The 16,478-nt window shown below is 37.6% G+C and overlaps 2 protein-coding genes across 2 annotated transcripts in view; one reads left to right on the top strand and one right to left on the bottom strand.

Moving 5' to 3' along the window:
* The window catches only part of RFC1 (replication factor C subunit 1), a 56,479-nt gene extending 49,589 nt beyond the window's left edge, over positions 1 to 6,890 (top strand). Inside the window, exons 22-25 of the mRNA XM_051964938.1 lie at positions 1,067 to 1,212; positions 4,264 to 4,477; positions 5,389 to 5,580; positions 6,309 to 6,890. Of these exons, the coding sequence (XP_051820898.1) occupies positions 1,067 to 1,212; positions 4,264 to 4,477; positions 5,389 to 5,580; positions 6,309 to 6,395 (639 nt within the window). The 3' untranslated portion in view covers positions 6,396 to 6,890. The remainder of the gene's footprint in view (positions 1 to 1,066; positions 1,213 to 4,263; positions 4,478 to 5,388; positions 5,581 to 6,308) is intronic.
* Positions 6,891 to 8,682: 1,792 nt separating this feature from the next.
* WDR19 (WD repeat domain 19) overlaps positions 8,683 to 16,478 on the bottom strand; it is a 65,064-nt gene continuing 57,268 nt past the window's right edge. Inside the window, exons 31-36 of the mRNA XM_051964943.1 lie at positions 15,456 to 15,537; positions 12,989 to 13,139; positions 12,434 to 12,557; positions 11,754 to 11,830; positions 11,314 to 11,441; positions 8,683 to 10,682 (exon numbers count right to left, since the gene is read on the bottom strand). Coding sequence (XP_051820903.1) covers positions 11,330 to 11,441; positions 11,754 to 11,830; positions 12,434 to 12,557; positions 12,989 to 13,139; positions 15,456 to 15,537 — 546 coding nt within the window. The 3' untranslated portion in view covers positions 8,683 to 10,682; positions 11,314 to 11,329. The remainder of the gene's footprint in view (positions 10,683 to 11,313; positions 11,442 to 11,753; positions 11,831 to 12,433; positions 12,558 to 12,988; positions 13,140 to 15,455; positions 15,538 to 16,478) is intronic.

The following is a 16,478-nucleotide window of genomic DNA, read 5'->3' as shown; positions in this document are numbered from 1 at the left end:
CTGCTTAGTGTGGCCCCTGGCAGGGCAATCCACCTGGTGCCTTTGGGTACGAGTGCTTGCCGTCTGCTCCGTCAGGTGTGACTGGCTGCTTCTTATAGATGTGGGCCATGGCGCCCAGAATCTAAGGGACTCGGGCCATGGCTGATGCCCGCTGCAAGCTCTCAGAGAGCTTGGTGTGGGGCTGGATCACAGGATTCGAGCTACGAGGACCCTGGCTTGGTCAGCTCTGCTCTGGGCAAGCCCCTGAGCCCTCCAGGACTCAAGTCCTCCTGTGTAAAGTCAGAGGATTGGACTGAAAGGCTTGCTCCAAACTGTGATCCTGTAACCTGAGCTCAGGCTAACTCTGGTTCCTGGTCTAAGGAGAGAGCATTTTTATACCTGATTTTAATAGGATTGATTTTCTTTGTAACCTTAGGTGTTTTATTTTATACATTTAAGAACTTCCTTCTGAGGTTTCAGCAGGTAGCCAAAGAAAATTAAGCTCCTTGACTACAGTCTGTAGGTTCTGACTGTAATGTTGCTGCTTAACGAATAAGGAAACGCTTAAGTGAGGGAAAGATTACAACAGTGTGACGTTCTTCCTAGCCCCCCATTCCCAGGAATGATTTATTAAATCAGCTCTGTTTCCATCAGAGATGGCATTTATCTTCATGCAGAATGATCCATCCTCGAGGACTTCATAATCATGATGAACTTTTGATGTTCTGGGTTGTCTTCTATTACTCCGTGCACGTTAGGAATAAAGACACATTTTAACAAACCGTGATTAAGAACGGAAATTGGCTGCCAAAGAAATCCTACCACACATCTCAAATGTAGATCTCCTCTTTAGATTACCTTTGCCAGTGCGTTTCTCTGTTACGTTAGTGTTGATGATTCAGTAGACTTTGTCTCTGTTCAAATAGTAGAAACTTAATTATCTTTTGGGAATGAATACCAACTTTTGTAAGTTAATAAATTAGATTCTGTGAAAGGAAAGAAACTTATCTTTCCACTGACATATCTGAATGTAGCATATTTGGGATTTTGTTTAATCCAAACTCATTTTCTTTGCTTGACTTTTCAGGCCATTTATTCCAGTGTTCTTCCTGGGGAGTTGATGAGAGGTTACATGACTCAGTTTCCTTCTTTTCCAAGTTGGTTGGGTAAATTCTCATCTACAGGCAAACATGATCGCATTGTTCAAGAATTAGCATTACACATGAGTCTTGAGTAAGTATACTCATTCCAGCCTGGAATTTTATTGTTATGGAAAGTTTACTTTTTTATTGAATATGGCATAATGTAATAAATACCAGCCTGGAATAAAAAAGACCTGAATTTTTAGTCATGATTAGCCACTAATATTTTAGGTTGGAAGTTCCCCTATTTTTTTTTCCTTCACTAAAGTTTTTTATAAAATAGGAATGTTAGCACCTACCCTTATTACATTTTAGGATTGGATAAAATTAGCTATTTAGGACAAAGTTCAAAGTGATATGTAACTCTGAGATGATATTGCTTTTACTGTAGTACCATTTAGATGCTGGCTATTTATTCAGTAATTGTTAATACTGCTGATAACAATAAATTCTAATTCTGTGTGAAAAACAGTGCTAGGTACTATAAGAGAGGTAACATTTAAGTAGGGCAGTAGTCCACCCTGTCCTTTCTTTGCAGGGGAGGTGTGATGTCTATACATATATCCTATTCTGCTTTTTTATGTATGCACACATCCTATTCAATTAAGTACATAGAGCCTCTGTGTGTGTGACCGTGCTAGCACCCAGGACACCCCAGAATCAGCCAGAGTCAGGATAAGTAAAAGTCCTTTGTCTTTATTCTTGGTCTTTAGACACAGGACTGAACAGGATGGAAGCAGAATCTCCATGACTGCCTTCTCCCTTGTCCACCCTCTAGTCCCTCCTACCATCCTCTGTATACACTAATCATTGAGCCAGCACCGGATAGTGGGAAAGACCGTTTTCCAAGCACATGCCCATAGAGTATTGTCCAATCGGTAATTAGCCCTAAGTGCTTGAACTGATCTCAGTGCAATGACTCAAGAGTTTCAGCCCTCTACAGCTGTGCAAGCAAGGCTGCAGAGAATTTATTACCAAGAATTAGTAATCATGTGTTAGATTTCTATGGCACTTTACAAAATTTTTTAAAATAATAACCTTTTATTTTCAAAATATATGCAAAAAATACTTTTCAACATTCATTCTTGCAAAATCTTGTGTTCCAAATGTTTTCTCCCTCCCTTTCCTTCACCCCTCTCCTCTGAACAGTAAGTGATACATGTTAAACATGTGTAGTTCTTCTATACATATTTCTATAATTCTCATGCTGCACAAGAAAGATCAAATCAAAAAGGGGGAGAAAAAGCAAGCAAATAGCAACCAAAAAGGTGAAAATGCTATGTTGTGATCCATATTCATTCCCCATAGTCTTCTCTCTAGATGGGCCCTCTCCATCACAAAGAGCCACGTCCATCAGAATTGATCATTGTATAATTTTGTTGTTGCTATGTATAACAGTCTCCTAATCCTGCTCACTTCACTCGGCATCAGTTCCTGTAAGTCTCTCCAGGCCTTTCTGAAATCATCCTGTTGGTCATTTCTTACAGAACAATGTATTCCATAATATACATATACCATAATTTCTTCTGCCATTCTCTTATTGATGGGTATCCACTCAGTTTCCAGTTTCTGGCCACTACAAACATTTTGGCACATACAGGTCCCTTTTCCTTCTTTAGTATCTCTTTGGGGGGTATAAGCCCAGTAGAAACACTGCTGGGTTAAAGGATATGCACAATTTGATAGTCCTTTGGGGATAGTTCTAAATTGCTTCCAGAATGGTTGTATAGCACTTTATAATTTAAGCTTATTGCTGGACTATATGGATGAAATACAGTAAACATTTTAATCACTTCATTTGTAAGATTCCCAGTTGTTTTCCAAAGTATTTGTATTATTCACACCTTCAGCAATGTGTCCATGGGCTTACCTCCCCATAATCCCTCCAACATGGACTATTCTCATAGGTTGCCAGTTTGTAAGGTGTGAGGTGAGAATTGTTTTGATTTGCATTTCTCTTATTAGTGATTTGGAACATTCTTAATGTGATTGTTAATAGTTTGCAGTTTTTCTTATGAACATGATGCAGAAAGAAAACGTAAAAGTTTGGAAAGAAAGAGTGCTTCCCATGGATGGTGGAAAGTATAAAAATATTAATATTAGAAATATGTTGTGACTTAATAAATGATAATTGCCTTTATATAGTAATGTGGACAAACCATTAGTATGGAAGGTATGTACAAAATTAAACCAGGAGTGGAAATGGGAGTAAAATAAATAAGACGGGTTTTGATAAGCCATAAAGAAAAGCTTCATGACTATGTAATAAAAATTCACTATGGAGCGAACAAAATCTCCATCTTTACTGTTCATCTACTTAATGCTAATGGCTATGGCTTTCTAATATATTAAGGGCCCTCATAGCTCTGTTATTCTATGAAGCCTCTCTAAGTTCAGATTGTTGTGTTGTATTCTGAGAAAAAGTTGCCTTTAAGCTCTCTTTATTGGCTCCCAGCATGAATCCTACACACAGTAGGTACTCAACACAGATTTGTCAAGTGAGAGGATGAGAGGATGGATAAATGAAAAATCATAAAAACAAATGTCAAACTTAGATCATTGTATAATTTGGGCTTAAGCTAGAAGTAGAGAAGATGAATTAGGATGTAAAGACATTTAAAATAATGTTCTCTTGTTTCCTTCTGTTCTGGGAGGAAAGAGCTTTGGGGGGAAAGAGAGAATGTTGACAGTGGCAGGATGAGAAGAGTCGATCCCTCTCACACGCCATTTTCCAGTTTAACAGATCATTGTCTTCGCTGTCATTATCACTGTCTCCCCAGAGATGTTGTTGGGAAAAAAAATTCTTTTTAGAGAAACACTCTTGTTGCCATAGCCTGGAGTGTGGTACAGTGGGAGGAGCCAAAGCCGTCCTTTGCATTGATCTCTTTATTAAAGCAAGTTTTCTGGGTACCCTGACTACTGTATTTGGAAATAATGATCTTTATAAGTTGGAGCCAGAAACTTGAAATCTCTGTTATAACCTCAAGCTTTTGTATATGAATAAACACAACCTGTGCTGATACTAAATACATTTTTATTAGCATTGAATCACTGCCTGATTGGTATAGTTGATCATCTAAAACTTAGATTGGTGATTTTGTAAAACTGACCTATTTCTTGGGCTTTCTTACTTTTGGTAAAGAACTCACTCCAGCAAAAGGACTGTCAACCTGGATTACCTTTCACACATGCGAGATGCCCTTGTTCTTCCTTTGACCTTACATGGGACCGAAGGTGTGCAGAATGTTGTCGAACTCATGGATACCTATCATCTCATGAGAGAAGACTTTGAAAACATCATGGAAATAAGCTCGTGGGGAGGCAAACCGAGTTCCTTTTCTAAATTGGATCCCAAGGTAAAATTCATAACTACTTGTATTTATCAACAAAGCTCAAACTTAAAAATTCAACATTTAGCAATATTAGGAAATCTAACTTCTCTATCAATCCCAAGCTACCAAATACTCTTGGAGGAAATAGTGCTGATTGAGTCCTCACTAGGAGCAATATGGTGCGATGAAAGGAACATTAAATTAAAAGACAAAAAGAATCTTTTAACACTTTTAAGGAAAGTTGTATTGGTCCCTTGTGTTTCTTTTCTACGTTGTTTATTACTGTAGCCCCCTCTTATAAACCCTTCCTGGCAAGAAAGCGGAATGCCCGAGCCAACCCCAGAAGCTCTCCCCCTTGTTTTCTGCTTGTGTCTCCTTTGGCGGCTGTAGTTCGGACTCTTCCTCTGCTCTGAGGAGGGAAGTGTGCTTTGTGATCAGTGTTTAGTCAGTGGTCAGTGGCTTTTCAGTGACCTTTTCATTCCCATTTTCCTAATGCTTTACTAGGTGTTAATTCGTACAGGTTTTCCTGTTTGTCTGATTTCCCTCTGTCCCCGTGCCACAGTTTGTTCAGGGCTGTGCTGACTTTGTTTCAGTTTTGGATGCCCAGGTAAATACGCGGGACCCTTGTGGGACGGAGGGGCCCGGGTTGGCGCCCCCTGCCCAGAAGGGCCCTGAGTTTGCAGCCTGGCAGCAAAGGTTGGGGAGGGGCAGAAAGGGGCACTTGTTGCTCGTTGGGCAGAAATGCTCCCCAAGCGCAAGCTCTAGGCCGGTCGGGGCGCGTGCTAAGGGCCGCGTGAAGGGCCAACCAGGCCTGCGGCAGGCAGAGCGCCGGCCGATACTCGGCTGTGGGCAGTGTCCGGGGGTCTGGGGGCTCCCGCAGTCGCGCAGAGAGATTTGGGGCTCATGCTCTTTCCCCTCGGCGCTCGTCCCTGCAGGTCAAGGCAGCCTTCACGCGAAGCTACAATAAGGAGGTGCACTTGACGCCGTACGCCCTTCAGGGGCCCAAGGCCCCCAGACAGAGCACAGGGCCATCCCTGGGCCCGGACTATGGCGACGACCTGAACGAAGACGAATCCCAGTTGGAGGAGAAGGACCCAGACAGCATCGAGACCGATGCCATGATCAAGGTACTTTCCCTCGGTTTCCGGGGTGCTGAGCATCCCCAGGGAGGCCCAAGCATTTCCCAGGTCTTAGAGGTGCCCCTCACCCCTCAGGAGTTGGGGCCTGACTCAGTCCTTCTTGTCTGTGAGATCAGCCCCTCCCCTCCACCCCCTCCTCTTCCCCCCCAGCCTTATTCAGCCCTACCCTGGCCGGCCTTCTCCCCTGGGCCTTCTGTCCTGTCGGGCGAAGGAGGGTTTTAATGAAAACGAATGCTAGAATTTAGCCACAGTCTTTTAACTTATAGTAAAACAATCATGTGAATTCATTTGTTTTTAAGATTATGCTGCTTTTGTTTGTTTGTTTTGTTTTTTAAGAGAACAATTTAGTATTTTGTTTGAAAGAGAGAGATTTACTGGGACCAAAAGAATCCATGGTTTGGTCCCAGGGCTGAATGAGACTATGGTCTCCAAGAATCCATGCTGCTGTTCTCTTAAAGCTGCACCAGCTTAAACTCCCGGCTTTGAATCCCACTTGGTCACTGGCGAATTGGGTTTTGGAGAAGGCTTCCATGCATTTTAGTTTTACCTTTTCTTAGCTGCTTAGAAAATGGATCCCCGATGTGGGCATTTCTTTTGTATATTATCAAATATTTCACAAAAATGCATCTATTTGACAGTAAGCTTAATTTGCAAATTACAAAATAACTCTTAAGCATGATGTAATGATGCTTTTGGACATTTTTTTTCCCCAACAGAAAAGGACAAAATCTTCAAAGATTTCAAAACCAGAAAAAGAAACGGAGAACAAAAAAGCAAAGGGGAAAAGCTCCAAAAAATCCTAACTACGTGGAATTCTCCCCTGTTGCCACCCATGCTGTAACAACTGATGAAGGTTGGAGCTTCTGGAGCAAGCCTCGTGTGGTTTGGGAGGGTGGCTGGCGGGTCTGAAGACCATGGGCACGATTCGAAGGGTTCAACCTGTTGGTAAACAGTGCTCCTCTTATAGAGGGAAGTTTGACTGCTTTTTCTTCCGCAATTACGTCATCGTGTGTAACATTCTTCCAAAGTGCAGGCCTTGGGGTGAGGTGTTAGTGGTCAGGTAGTGACCTGCCTAGCTGGAGCAATAACAGTAACTTGGACAGACTTGGGAGTGGAATGCCTTTAATAGCTTTCATAGGGCCAATGTCTTTTTTAAAAAACTAGTTACTATTATGATGTGGTGAAATTTTGTAAATAGAACATAAAACCACTACCCAGATGCGGGTATTTCCTTTGTATATTGTCAGATATTTCACACAAATCTACAATAAAATTACTTTTACATAGTAACTTAAAAACCCATTTGTTTCTTGGCTTATTGTGATTATATTGAGATAGTGATTTAGCATCTATCTGATAAATCTATTTTGTCTGTAACTTGGAAAACAATTTAAATAGATTTAGTTCCAATTATTACTCATAAATCATAAGTTCATTGGAATCGCTATACTACAAATGGAATTAGGCTTTATAAGGCTTGTCAGAAAATGCCAAAATTTCTTCCCTGTCTTCCACCAAGCTTTGTTTGATCCTGCCTACTTCTGGTTGCCCCCAGTTAATCTAGTGACTTTGTAAGACTGGAATACATCTTTATCATGTATGTGTTTTGTGTTATTAGCATGCCCATTCATTGTGTCTAGTTAAGATGGTGATCTCCAAGACAGGGACTTCATTAGTCACTAGTTTTCACTTAACCCTTTTCTCTTTTAATAGAGTTTACATAAATGTTGCCTTTCCTCAGGGACTGCTTGCTAATATTTAAGCTGCCATCAAAATGTCTCTTCTTCTCTTTTCCATATACCTGTATCTCTAGTTAACCAATACAGTAATAATCTCTTTTGATTGAGTTAAGGAACAGGACTTAATTCTTTTGGCCCTCTGGTAATGAACAGCCTTGTTTTTATATTACTCTTTTATAGTTAAGAATTCTCTCTACTGATACTGATTGATTTTTTTTTTACCATGACTTGGTAAATGCTTTCTGTGGCTGAAATTCTTCGTTCTGCAGCCAGCTGGTCCCAGACGTCTCAGAGCCAGGCCGGTCCTCAGATGACGGATGTCATCCAACCTCTCACTCGGTTTTTCCAGCTTACCTAGAACTTGCCCAGAGCTTGTACTCACTGTTCTGGTCTGACCTTTGAAAAGAGGGTTACCTTCCCTTCATGTCACAGAGAGCCATTGGAGCGCGTAGTATGGTATGTCAGGTGAGTTTTGTTCAGTTAGAGGTCATAGAATGATTCAGCAGTGAGAGTCATTATTATTATTATTATTTTAAATTAGGGTTAGTCAGCAAGAGCTCACTAGGAGGACAGGGCAGGCTGTGTAAGGACTGGAGGGGGGTGGGGTGGGGAAGGGGCTGGCAAGGCAGCCTGGGTCAGGCCCCAGCTCCCGAGGGGTGAGGGACACCTCTCGGACCTGGGAATTGCTTGAGCCTCCCTGGGGGCGCTCATGTTTATGCACATTTGGGTTTTTTTCCTCCAACTAAAGGAACACTTTCATAACCTTCAAACTCGGGAGAAAAAATATGAAGAACAAAAAAGCAGGAAAGGTTTAAAAAAAAAGTTAAATTTTTAATCATTGTTTTGATGTTTTATGCTTCTCAAACCTGATGATGTGCTTCCCTTTAGAGGTCAGAGAATAAAAATAGAGATCAATTTCAAATATTCGGTCATCAATTTAATTTTAAAGTATATATTTCATATATAAAAATATCAAAATGTAAATGTTGACAAAATCACAATAGAGGAGAATAGAATTGAGGGAGGAAAAGCTTATGCAGTGAAAAGCATACAACAGATAAGAAAATATGAAAAATAGGAAAGATGACCTTGAGATGTCATCTTTGTTTCTTTTTTTCAGGAAAAATCATTCACAAAGTCTTTTCACAGACATTTCAATTACTTGGGTGGGAATATGATGTAGCTCCTAATATCTGTTATATCTGAGTTTTTAAATATTCTATCAATTATGTAATATTATTTAGACTTGCTTCCATTTCTTTTATCTCACTTGGAGAATGACTGACTGGCGTACTCTTCTAGTCACTCGGGGCAATAAACTTTTAACAGAATTGGTGAAATAGACACAGGGTACTGAATGAACCTTTTTTATTAAAAAAAGACAGGTAAAATACATCTTTAAGGTACAAAGAATTGATAAAAGGAATGAAAAATATTGAGTGACAATTGATATTAAGTTGGGATGGAGTTGAAAACAGCTTGCTTTTAAGAGCTGATAAGTTGCATTTTTCAGTGAATCACTGAAGTACAACAGAAATTATTATTACTTTTAAGGAAGCTAACATTCCTTGGGGTAGCTGCTTCTTGAATAAGGAGACTTCAAGAAAGAATGACTTTTTTTCTTTCAAGAATAATTTAAAAAATTGTTTTGAGTATCACAGATTCATAATTTGTGCTAATTCAATCTGGTCTGGATCTATTTCCTCTAACTTCCTTATGAAGAAAGTATTACTATATATTAATATAAAAAAAAGTGTGCTGGGATTGGGGGAAATGAAACTCCCCTCTCCCTCACTTGTTGACAAAATGGTGGTTGTTGTCTAGTCTTTTTGTTTTGTAGACCTTTAGTCATGGTAAGGTAAGTCACAGAATTAGGAAAAAATGGATATATATATATTTATATAGTTGAGATTGTGCCTATAAAAGAGAACTGGCATCTTCCTAACTCGATTCAGTACCAACTAAATACATGTGGAATGTTGAGGCTTAGTTCAGGGCTTCTTAACCTTATTTTGCATCAGACATTTTCTCAGAATGTTTTTAAATTCAGAAAATAAGATCTACATAGACTTAAAAAGAAACCAATTCTATTGAAATACTGTTTATAAAACAAGATAGAAGGGAAAAACATCCCTGAGGTGCATGTTAAGAACCTTTGGTGCAGTTTCTGTATTACTTGCTGGTTGTAGAATTGGATTGCTGAATATTAACATCAGCTCTACTATATTCTGGTGCAGTTTCTGAATCTTTTACAATAGCCTCATTTTCAGGGGGTTTGGGAAACTCTGTGCGTGTTGTCATGAGCCATTTTTGTCAATCAAGTTGTCTTTTAAGTACTTCCTCTGTGCACTGGAGGAAGACCTCAGGGAACTGCGTCACTGCCCTTGAGAGCTTCCATCGGCAGAGCTTTTCATTTTTTAATACACATGCCGTGAAGGCCTGATTTACATCGTGCAGGGTTCTGAGCAGCTGGGGGTTAGTTTCCGTTCACTCTGCAAATTGCAAACTCAGTTTCAGTTCAATGAGCACACAAGCCCCCACTCTGTGAAGTTGTCTCAGGCTCTCGGCATCCTGGGGGCTGAGCGGCGACGCTGCTGGCAGGATGGGTGCCCGCCTCAACTGGCGCCTGCCTCTCATGCTCTTCTTTTTTTTTTTTATTTTTTATTTTTTTTTCTCCTGCTCTTCTGTGCTTGTGCTTGGGTTGGGCATCCCCCAGAGAAGTTGGTTTCTCACGGGCTGGCAGCAAGGCCCCTTGCACTCAGTGTGGGCTGGGCTTGGGAGTCGGGAGAAACTGTTCGAATCCCACCTCTGACATTGATGAATTAGTGGCCATAGCATAATCACTTAACCTTTCTGCTTCAGAGCCCTCACCTATAAAATGGGAAAAATCTGCAGTGTTTACCTTCTACCTTATCAGGATCCAATGAATAAGTTATAAATATTAAAGTGCTATGCAAATATCAGGTTTATTATTATTTTTTATAAATTCAATGCTTTAGTGTAGTACTTTGTGTATATATAGCAGGGGCTTAATAAACATTTGTTGATTTGAAAAAAGAGACCTGTTTTCTTGGATGGTTCATAAAATGGCAAATGGCAATCTAAAAGAAAGAAGTCTAAAAATGTTTTAAATAATAGCATCACTACTGAAGAAGATAAATCTCAAGATGTCTTCTCATTTTGAAGGTTAATCCTCAATGTGAAAGCTGTTGAAAAAATATCATTACTAGATAGTCCTCACACATCTTTCACTGGAGTACTCTTTGGATTTGTCCTACTGTAAGTATTTCTCTCTCTTTTATCCTGGGGCTGTGTGTACTTGTTGACTGGTTGACTGAACTACTTTAGTACCTGAAAGGAAAAAAAAAAACTAAATTGTATTATTTGAAATGGATTAATTTTAATTTCTGTTTTTAAAAAAATTATTAGGAAATTTAAAAATATAAATTGAATATTGGAAAGGAAAAGAACGAACCTTTAATAAGTCAAAATTTTTACCATAAAATCTTCCAATTGAGTCAATTTAAATAGTTAAAATATCTGTTACGTTACCTGGACAACTTTAATTGCGAATGATTTATAGACCGTTACGATTTTACCAACATTGAGATTAGGTCTCATGTATTCCACTTTGGATCTATCCAGTGTTCGTGATATTAAAAACGTGACGTCTATCTTTCATAAGGCTCTGTGAAATGCATTCTATTAATGTGTTATATATACTTGGGGCAGCTAGGTGGCACTGGATAGAGCACTAGTCTTGAAGTCAGGAGGACCTGAGTTCAAATCTGCTCTCAGACACTTAACAATTCCTGGCTGTGTGACCCTGGGGAACTCACTTAACCCCAACTGCCTCAGCAAAAAAAAAAAAAAAAAAAAATACACACACACACACACACACACACACAGACATATTTGATGTTTGTGCTCTAAATTATGGCTCAGAAATCTCAGAAAGGATAACCCGTATTGTAGCATTTACCTGGATGTATCATTATTCATTGTTCCACTTCTCCTCTGGGGTGTGGTGTAAAATCTGTTGGTTTTTGAAGCTGATCACTGGTTAACCTCTCTGAACACATAGGACATGTGTTCTCTGTAGTGAGCATGCTGAATGGAGGCAGTGAGGATAAATTAGATCTGGAGCATTTTTGGATCTTTTGCACTGGTGTAAAAATAACTTATAGTTTATGTATCTCTTGACATCCATTCAGTTTTTCATCATTTATCATCAAGGAGATTAAAAAAATGAAAATTATTTTCATGCATGTTATATTTTATAAGCACAACTCTTATAACGTGTTCTCAAAATTCACAGAAGACTGAAAATAACTAATAGCTGTTACATAATAATTCACACCCCTAGGATTACTAATTCATTTAAAGCAAATTGTATTTAAAAGCAACATGATTTTTACTTACATTTTGAATTCTGAGTATAAAGCAGGAAAGTCACAGTGTGGACACACGGTCCAGTCATTTTTTAGCATATGCCGACCCTGGATCCAGTATAAGTAAAAGAAAGTAACATTTTTAAAAATTACGCTGTTTTAAAAATTATTATTTAGACTATATGTATACATAGTCTTAGATAATAAGACTAAAAGATTCTTATTAGAAGCAAGACTATGTTATGGCCATCTATAACAGATACCTTCACAGTGTTTCCTAGAGCTGATTCTATGTAGACAAATAATAGAACAGGCAACAAATCACCAAATAAGCAGATAGCACTGAAAGAACTAAAGTTCGTATGGCTCAGTGACATTTTTTGGGTTAGGTACAAAAAGAAAGGAATTCTTACTGGGATTACGTTTTTTAATTTAAAAAAATATTAAGACAAAATTTACGGTGCTCTTGTGATTAAAAATAACTTGGTATTTAATAAGTATTTCTAAAAGTGAATCAAGATATAGTACGTATTCTATTTATTATTAAAGATAGTAATGGCCAAGGTGTTTCAGGTCTATTAATGGGATTACCATGGAAAATTTAGAAAATAAAAAGGATTATTCCAGAAGGCAAATATAAAGTGTTAACATTTAAAAATATTCAAATTAATGGGTCATATAAAGAATGTAATATTTTTTAATGAAGCTTACGGTGGCGATGCAATATGGAATATTATTTTTGCATCCAGGGCAGAGTAGTTCAGATTCAGGGAGCAGGAATTCACAAAATGGACATGGTGTTGAAACCTCTTCAATTTCTGATGTGTCAGGTCGCCTGTGAGGAGAAATCCAATCATTTACAAGGACGTGAAATGAGAAAAGCAAAATCAAGGCATCATATGCATGTAACCTCAGCTTTGAGGTTGGAGATACTGTAGTTGAGAATTACGTGTCATTTCTGTTTAATTTTTCATGCAAAATAAAAGATATAAAAAAAAATTAGGATACTGGCTAGTAGTGGCCACTTTTGTCAGTGAGACTATACCATATGTGCTTCTGGGTTCACTCATTTATGAGAGGGTCTAGAAATTGCCCATTTGATGCTCACTGAGGTACACAGTTCTTATTCCAAGAATGGCTCACTGGTCAGAGCAGATAGTTTCTGTCATTCATCTGTCATTCATTTCTTTCCGCTCCTTTATGGTTCTGCTACATTTAAAGACTGATTTTGGCTACACAAATCAAAGAAATAACATCACCACCCACCTCACCATTGCTTCAATTTTCTTTTTATATTTGATATCTATTTTACTGCGATACTCGGGTCTCATCAACATAGCAGCGAAACTGAAAGCAGAGTTTTTTAGGCCTGCTCTGTGACATTCTATGACTGTAGAAGTCAAGATAGGTACGATGTCTGTAATACAAATAACACAGAAAGAGAGTAACATGTCACTGATGATGTAAAAACAGCACAGACTTTCTAGATATAACACTAAACAATTCTAAGCGAATGACACCCATTTATAAAAGTAGTGAACATTCTCACAATGGATAATGGTAAAAAATGAATGATTAAGGATACATAAATTGTTAATCATCACATGAAATGCACACAAACCAATGGCTAGAAAGGGGGCCTACTGACACTATTAGCCTAAAACACCTCACTTTTTATATAGAGAGCCTAAGAGAAGTAGAGGTTGCATACATAAAACCTAGCTAAAGTATAACTGCCTTCAGTTCACTCAGGTAGTCAAAAACTTCTAGTAATCATAGAGAAGTACAAATGAAAAATAACTCCAAAGTTACACTTAACAGGAATGCAATTCATTGTTGGCAGGGATTTAGGAAAACATTAATTATCATTACTAGTGGAGCTGTGAATTAGTATGATATGTTATACAGGACAGCAATATACAGCCAGCATTACAAAACTGATTATACCCTTTGATTCACTGATTCTACTACTACAGACTTATTAAAAAGGGGGGAAAAACCCCTTTACTGATAGTGAAATATTCATAATTGCTTTATTCATAACAGTGAATTATTTCTTGTAAATCAAAAAAATGGCTATGCAGTACCTGCAAAACTCCTAACTGTAGTTGAACTAGATTGAAATATAATTGGGTAATATTTAATAAAATTAAAAACATAATGGAACATAAAATTAATATATAATTTTCTAAGTCAATATGTGCCAGGAGCCTTATTTATAGTTTAGTAGTCCCATTTCAATTTGAGTTGGACATTCTTATTGTAAATTTTTAGTTCCTTGTTGGATTCTAAATATTGCTATTTTTAAAAAATCAGAAATATTAGATACAAAGATTCTCCTCCCCCACCAACTTCTTTGTTTTGGATCATTTTTTTAATTATGCAAAATTTCTTTTAATATTATCAGATTATTTTGGCTCCATCAATCTCTTCCTTTTTCTTCATAGAATTTTTCTTCACACACACACACACACACACACACACACACACACACACACACACACAGAATTTAGCAAACAGTTGAATAAACTGGTATATTATTATAATGGTATATAATATTATGCCCTAAAAATGACAAATATAAATATAGAAAAACATGAGTGAGGCAGAGTGAATAATTTGAAAAGCTACTCACTGGCAAGTTATATTCAAAAAAGAATCACAGTACCCAAATTAAGTACTCAAATGGAGAAGAGATCACAAGTAGCTTCAGATGAGATATATTTTGTGGAAGCTTATTTTTCAAAACTAAAATACAACCCATTTGGAATTTATGATTTAATTTGGAATTTCATTTCCCATTCCATTTAGCTGTCATCATTTTCTGAGATCATCATCTAATTAAAAAAGGTATTTTAAAAAACAAAGTTTGCCAGCGTGAGCTAGCCTTCAAGATGATTTTATCTATCACAACTAGTCTAGAGACTCAAGTCACAGTGAAGTTAAAAGGCTCTTTATCAGGAAAAGGTGGACTTTGTAGCCATCCCATGCTTTAACCCTAACACTTGCTTCTAAAACTGGGTGAAGGCAGTGCACATGATCTTGACCAGAGATGAGAAAATGGCCCCGACTGCTCACTGACGATGCCCTGTCAGTCCCCAGGCCTACCTGCTGCAGAACGGCCCTGCCAGACTTCTCCCTTGCTCCTATTGCTGAGGAAGGGCCGAGGCTGTGTTCTCTTCCATGCCCCTTTCCTGAATTTTTCTGCTCTCCCACAGCACCTTCATTTCCCTTCCCCAGATCTCCTTTCAGATCCCTTTTGTGTACTCTCCCCAGCTAGAAACATTAGAAAGCTCTTCAGGAGCAGGGATTGTTGTTCCTTTTGCTTGTATTTGTATTCTGGGCTTCTTACAGTGCTGGACACTTCCTGTCCTTCCTCCCTCCCTCATTCCTTTCCTCCCTTCCTTTCTCCATTCAGTTATTCCTTTTGAATGTATATCTGAAAAAGTGTATACCTGAAAAAATTATTTCTATAAGATTTGACTTTCATATTTCTTTTTCCCTTGAGTATAAGTAGTTTTGATCCATTATACTATTTTAAAAAACAAGTTTTGGTTCAAGTTCAAGTCATTTGTTTATCTTTCTCAATTGAAGATCACAGTTTTTAAAACTCTAGTGATTCCTAAGAACAAGAGCAAGAAAACCCACACTAGGAAACGGCTCTCACGGAGCTATCAAGAGTGTTTGATGAAGCTTGTCTTGACTATTTTTGCAAGCAGCAGATAGTACTCACGTGATGGGAATTTACTGATGTTGTTGGCCACTCGAATAAGCATTCGGGCTCCCTTCATATGATCTCCACTTTTAACATGAATCTGAAAGAAATTAGATAATTTATTCTGTAGTAAACTTCTAAACATACATATACATACGCACACATATAATCATACTCCTCAAGATCAATGCACATAAGCAAATACATGAACTTTTAAAAGTTCTTTTTCTTACATTTCTACAAAAAAACTACTAAAACTTTATAATTTCCATAATATTTAAAATTTAAAAGGAAAAGATGATAAATGAATGAATTCCAAGAAATAGACAGTAAAACTATAATTGTGTGTATGTAGAAAAGACTCAGTATAACCCTCTCAGAGCTAGATCTAACCCCAAAATAAGAAGTTAAAGTGGAGAAATTTTAGAAAATTTGGATATGATAGAACTCTGGAGAATATGGAATGGTAACAGAAATATATACTTATTTCTCAGCAGTACATGGTACTTTCACAACAACTGGTTATGTATTAGGACATTAAAAACCTCATACACAAATGCAGAAAAGCAGAAATATTAAATGTCTTTTACCAAGACTAATGTAATAAAAATTACATTCAGTTTTTGAAGCAAAGATTAAAAATTAACTGGAAACTAATCCTACAGAACGCATCCATCAAAGAACTTGATAACTTCATAAAGGATAATGATAATAATGAGACCATGTTGAAAAAAAATTTGTGGGATGTAGTCAAAGTAGCACTGAGGGGAAAATGTTTATCTAGATAAGAGAGCAGATCATGGATTTGACATGAACCTAAAATACTAGGTAACTAAGAAATTAGGAACCAACAATTATCGACAGTAAAGCAAAAATTCTGAAAATCAGAGATTAACAAACCAAATTGAAAGTAAAAAAAAAACCCTGTTACATTAATAAAAGTAGGAGCTGTTTAAAATATAATAAAATAGCCATTAGTGAATTAATTTTTCTCAATTACATGTAAAAACAATTTTTAACATTCATTTTAATACATTTTCA

This window comes from Antechinus flavipes, chromosome 6 (genome assembly GCF_016432865.1).
Source record: "Antechinus flavipes isolate AdamAnt ecotype Samford, QLD, Australia chromosome 6, AdamAnt_v2, whole genome shotgun sequence".
Taxonomy (NCBI): Eukaryota; Metazoa; Chordata; class Mammalia; order Dasyuromorphia; family Dasyuridae; genus Antechinus; species Antechinus flavipes.
This window is presented reverse-complemented; position numbering and strand designations above follow the sequence as displayed.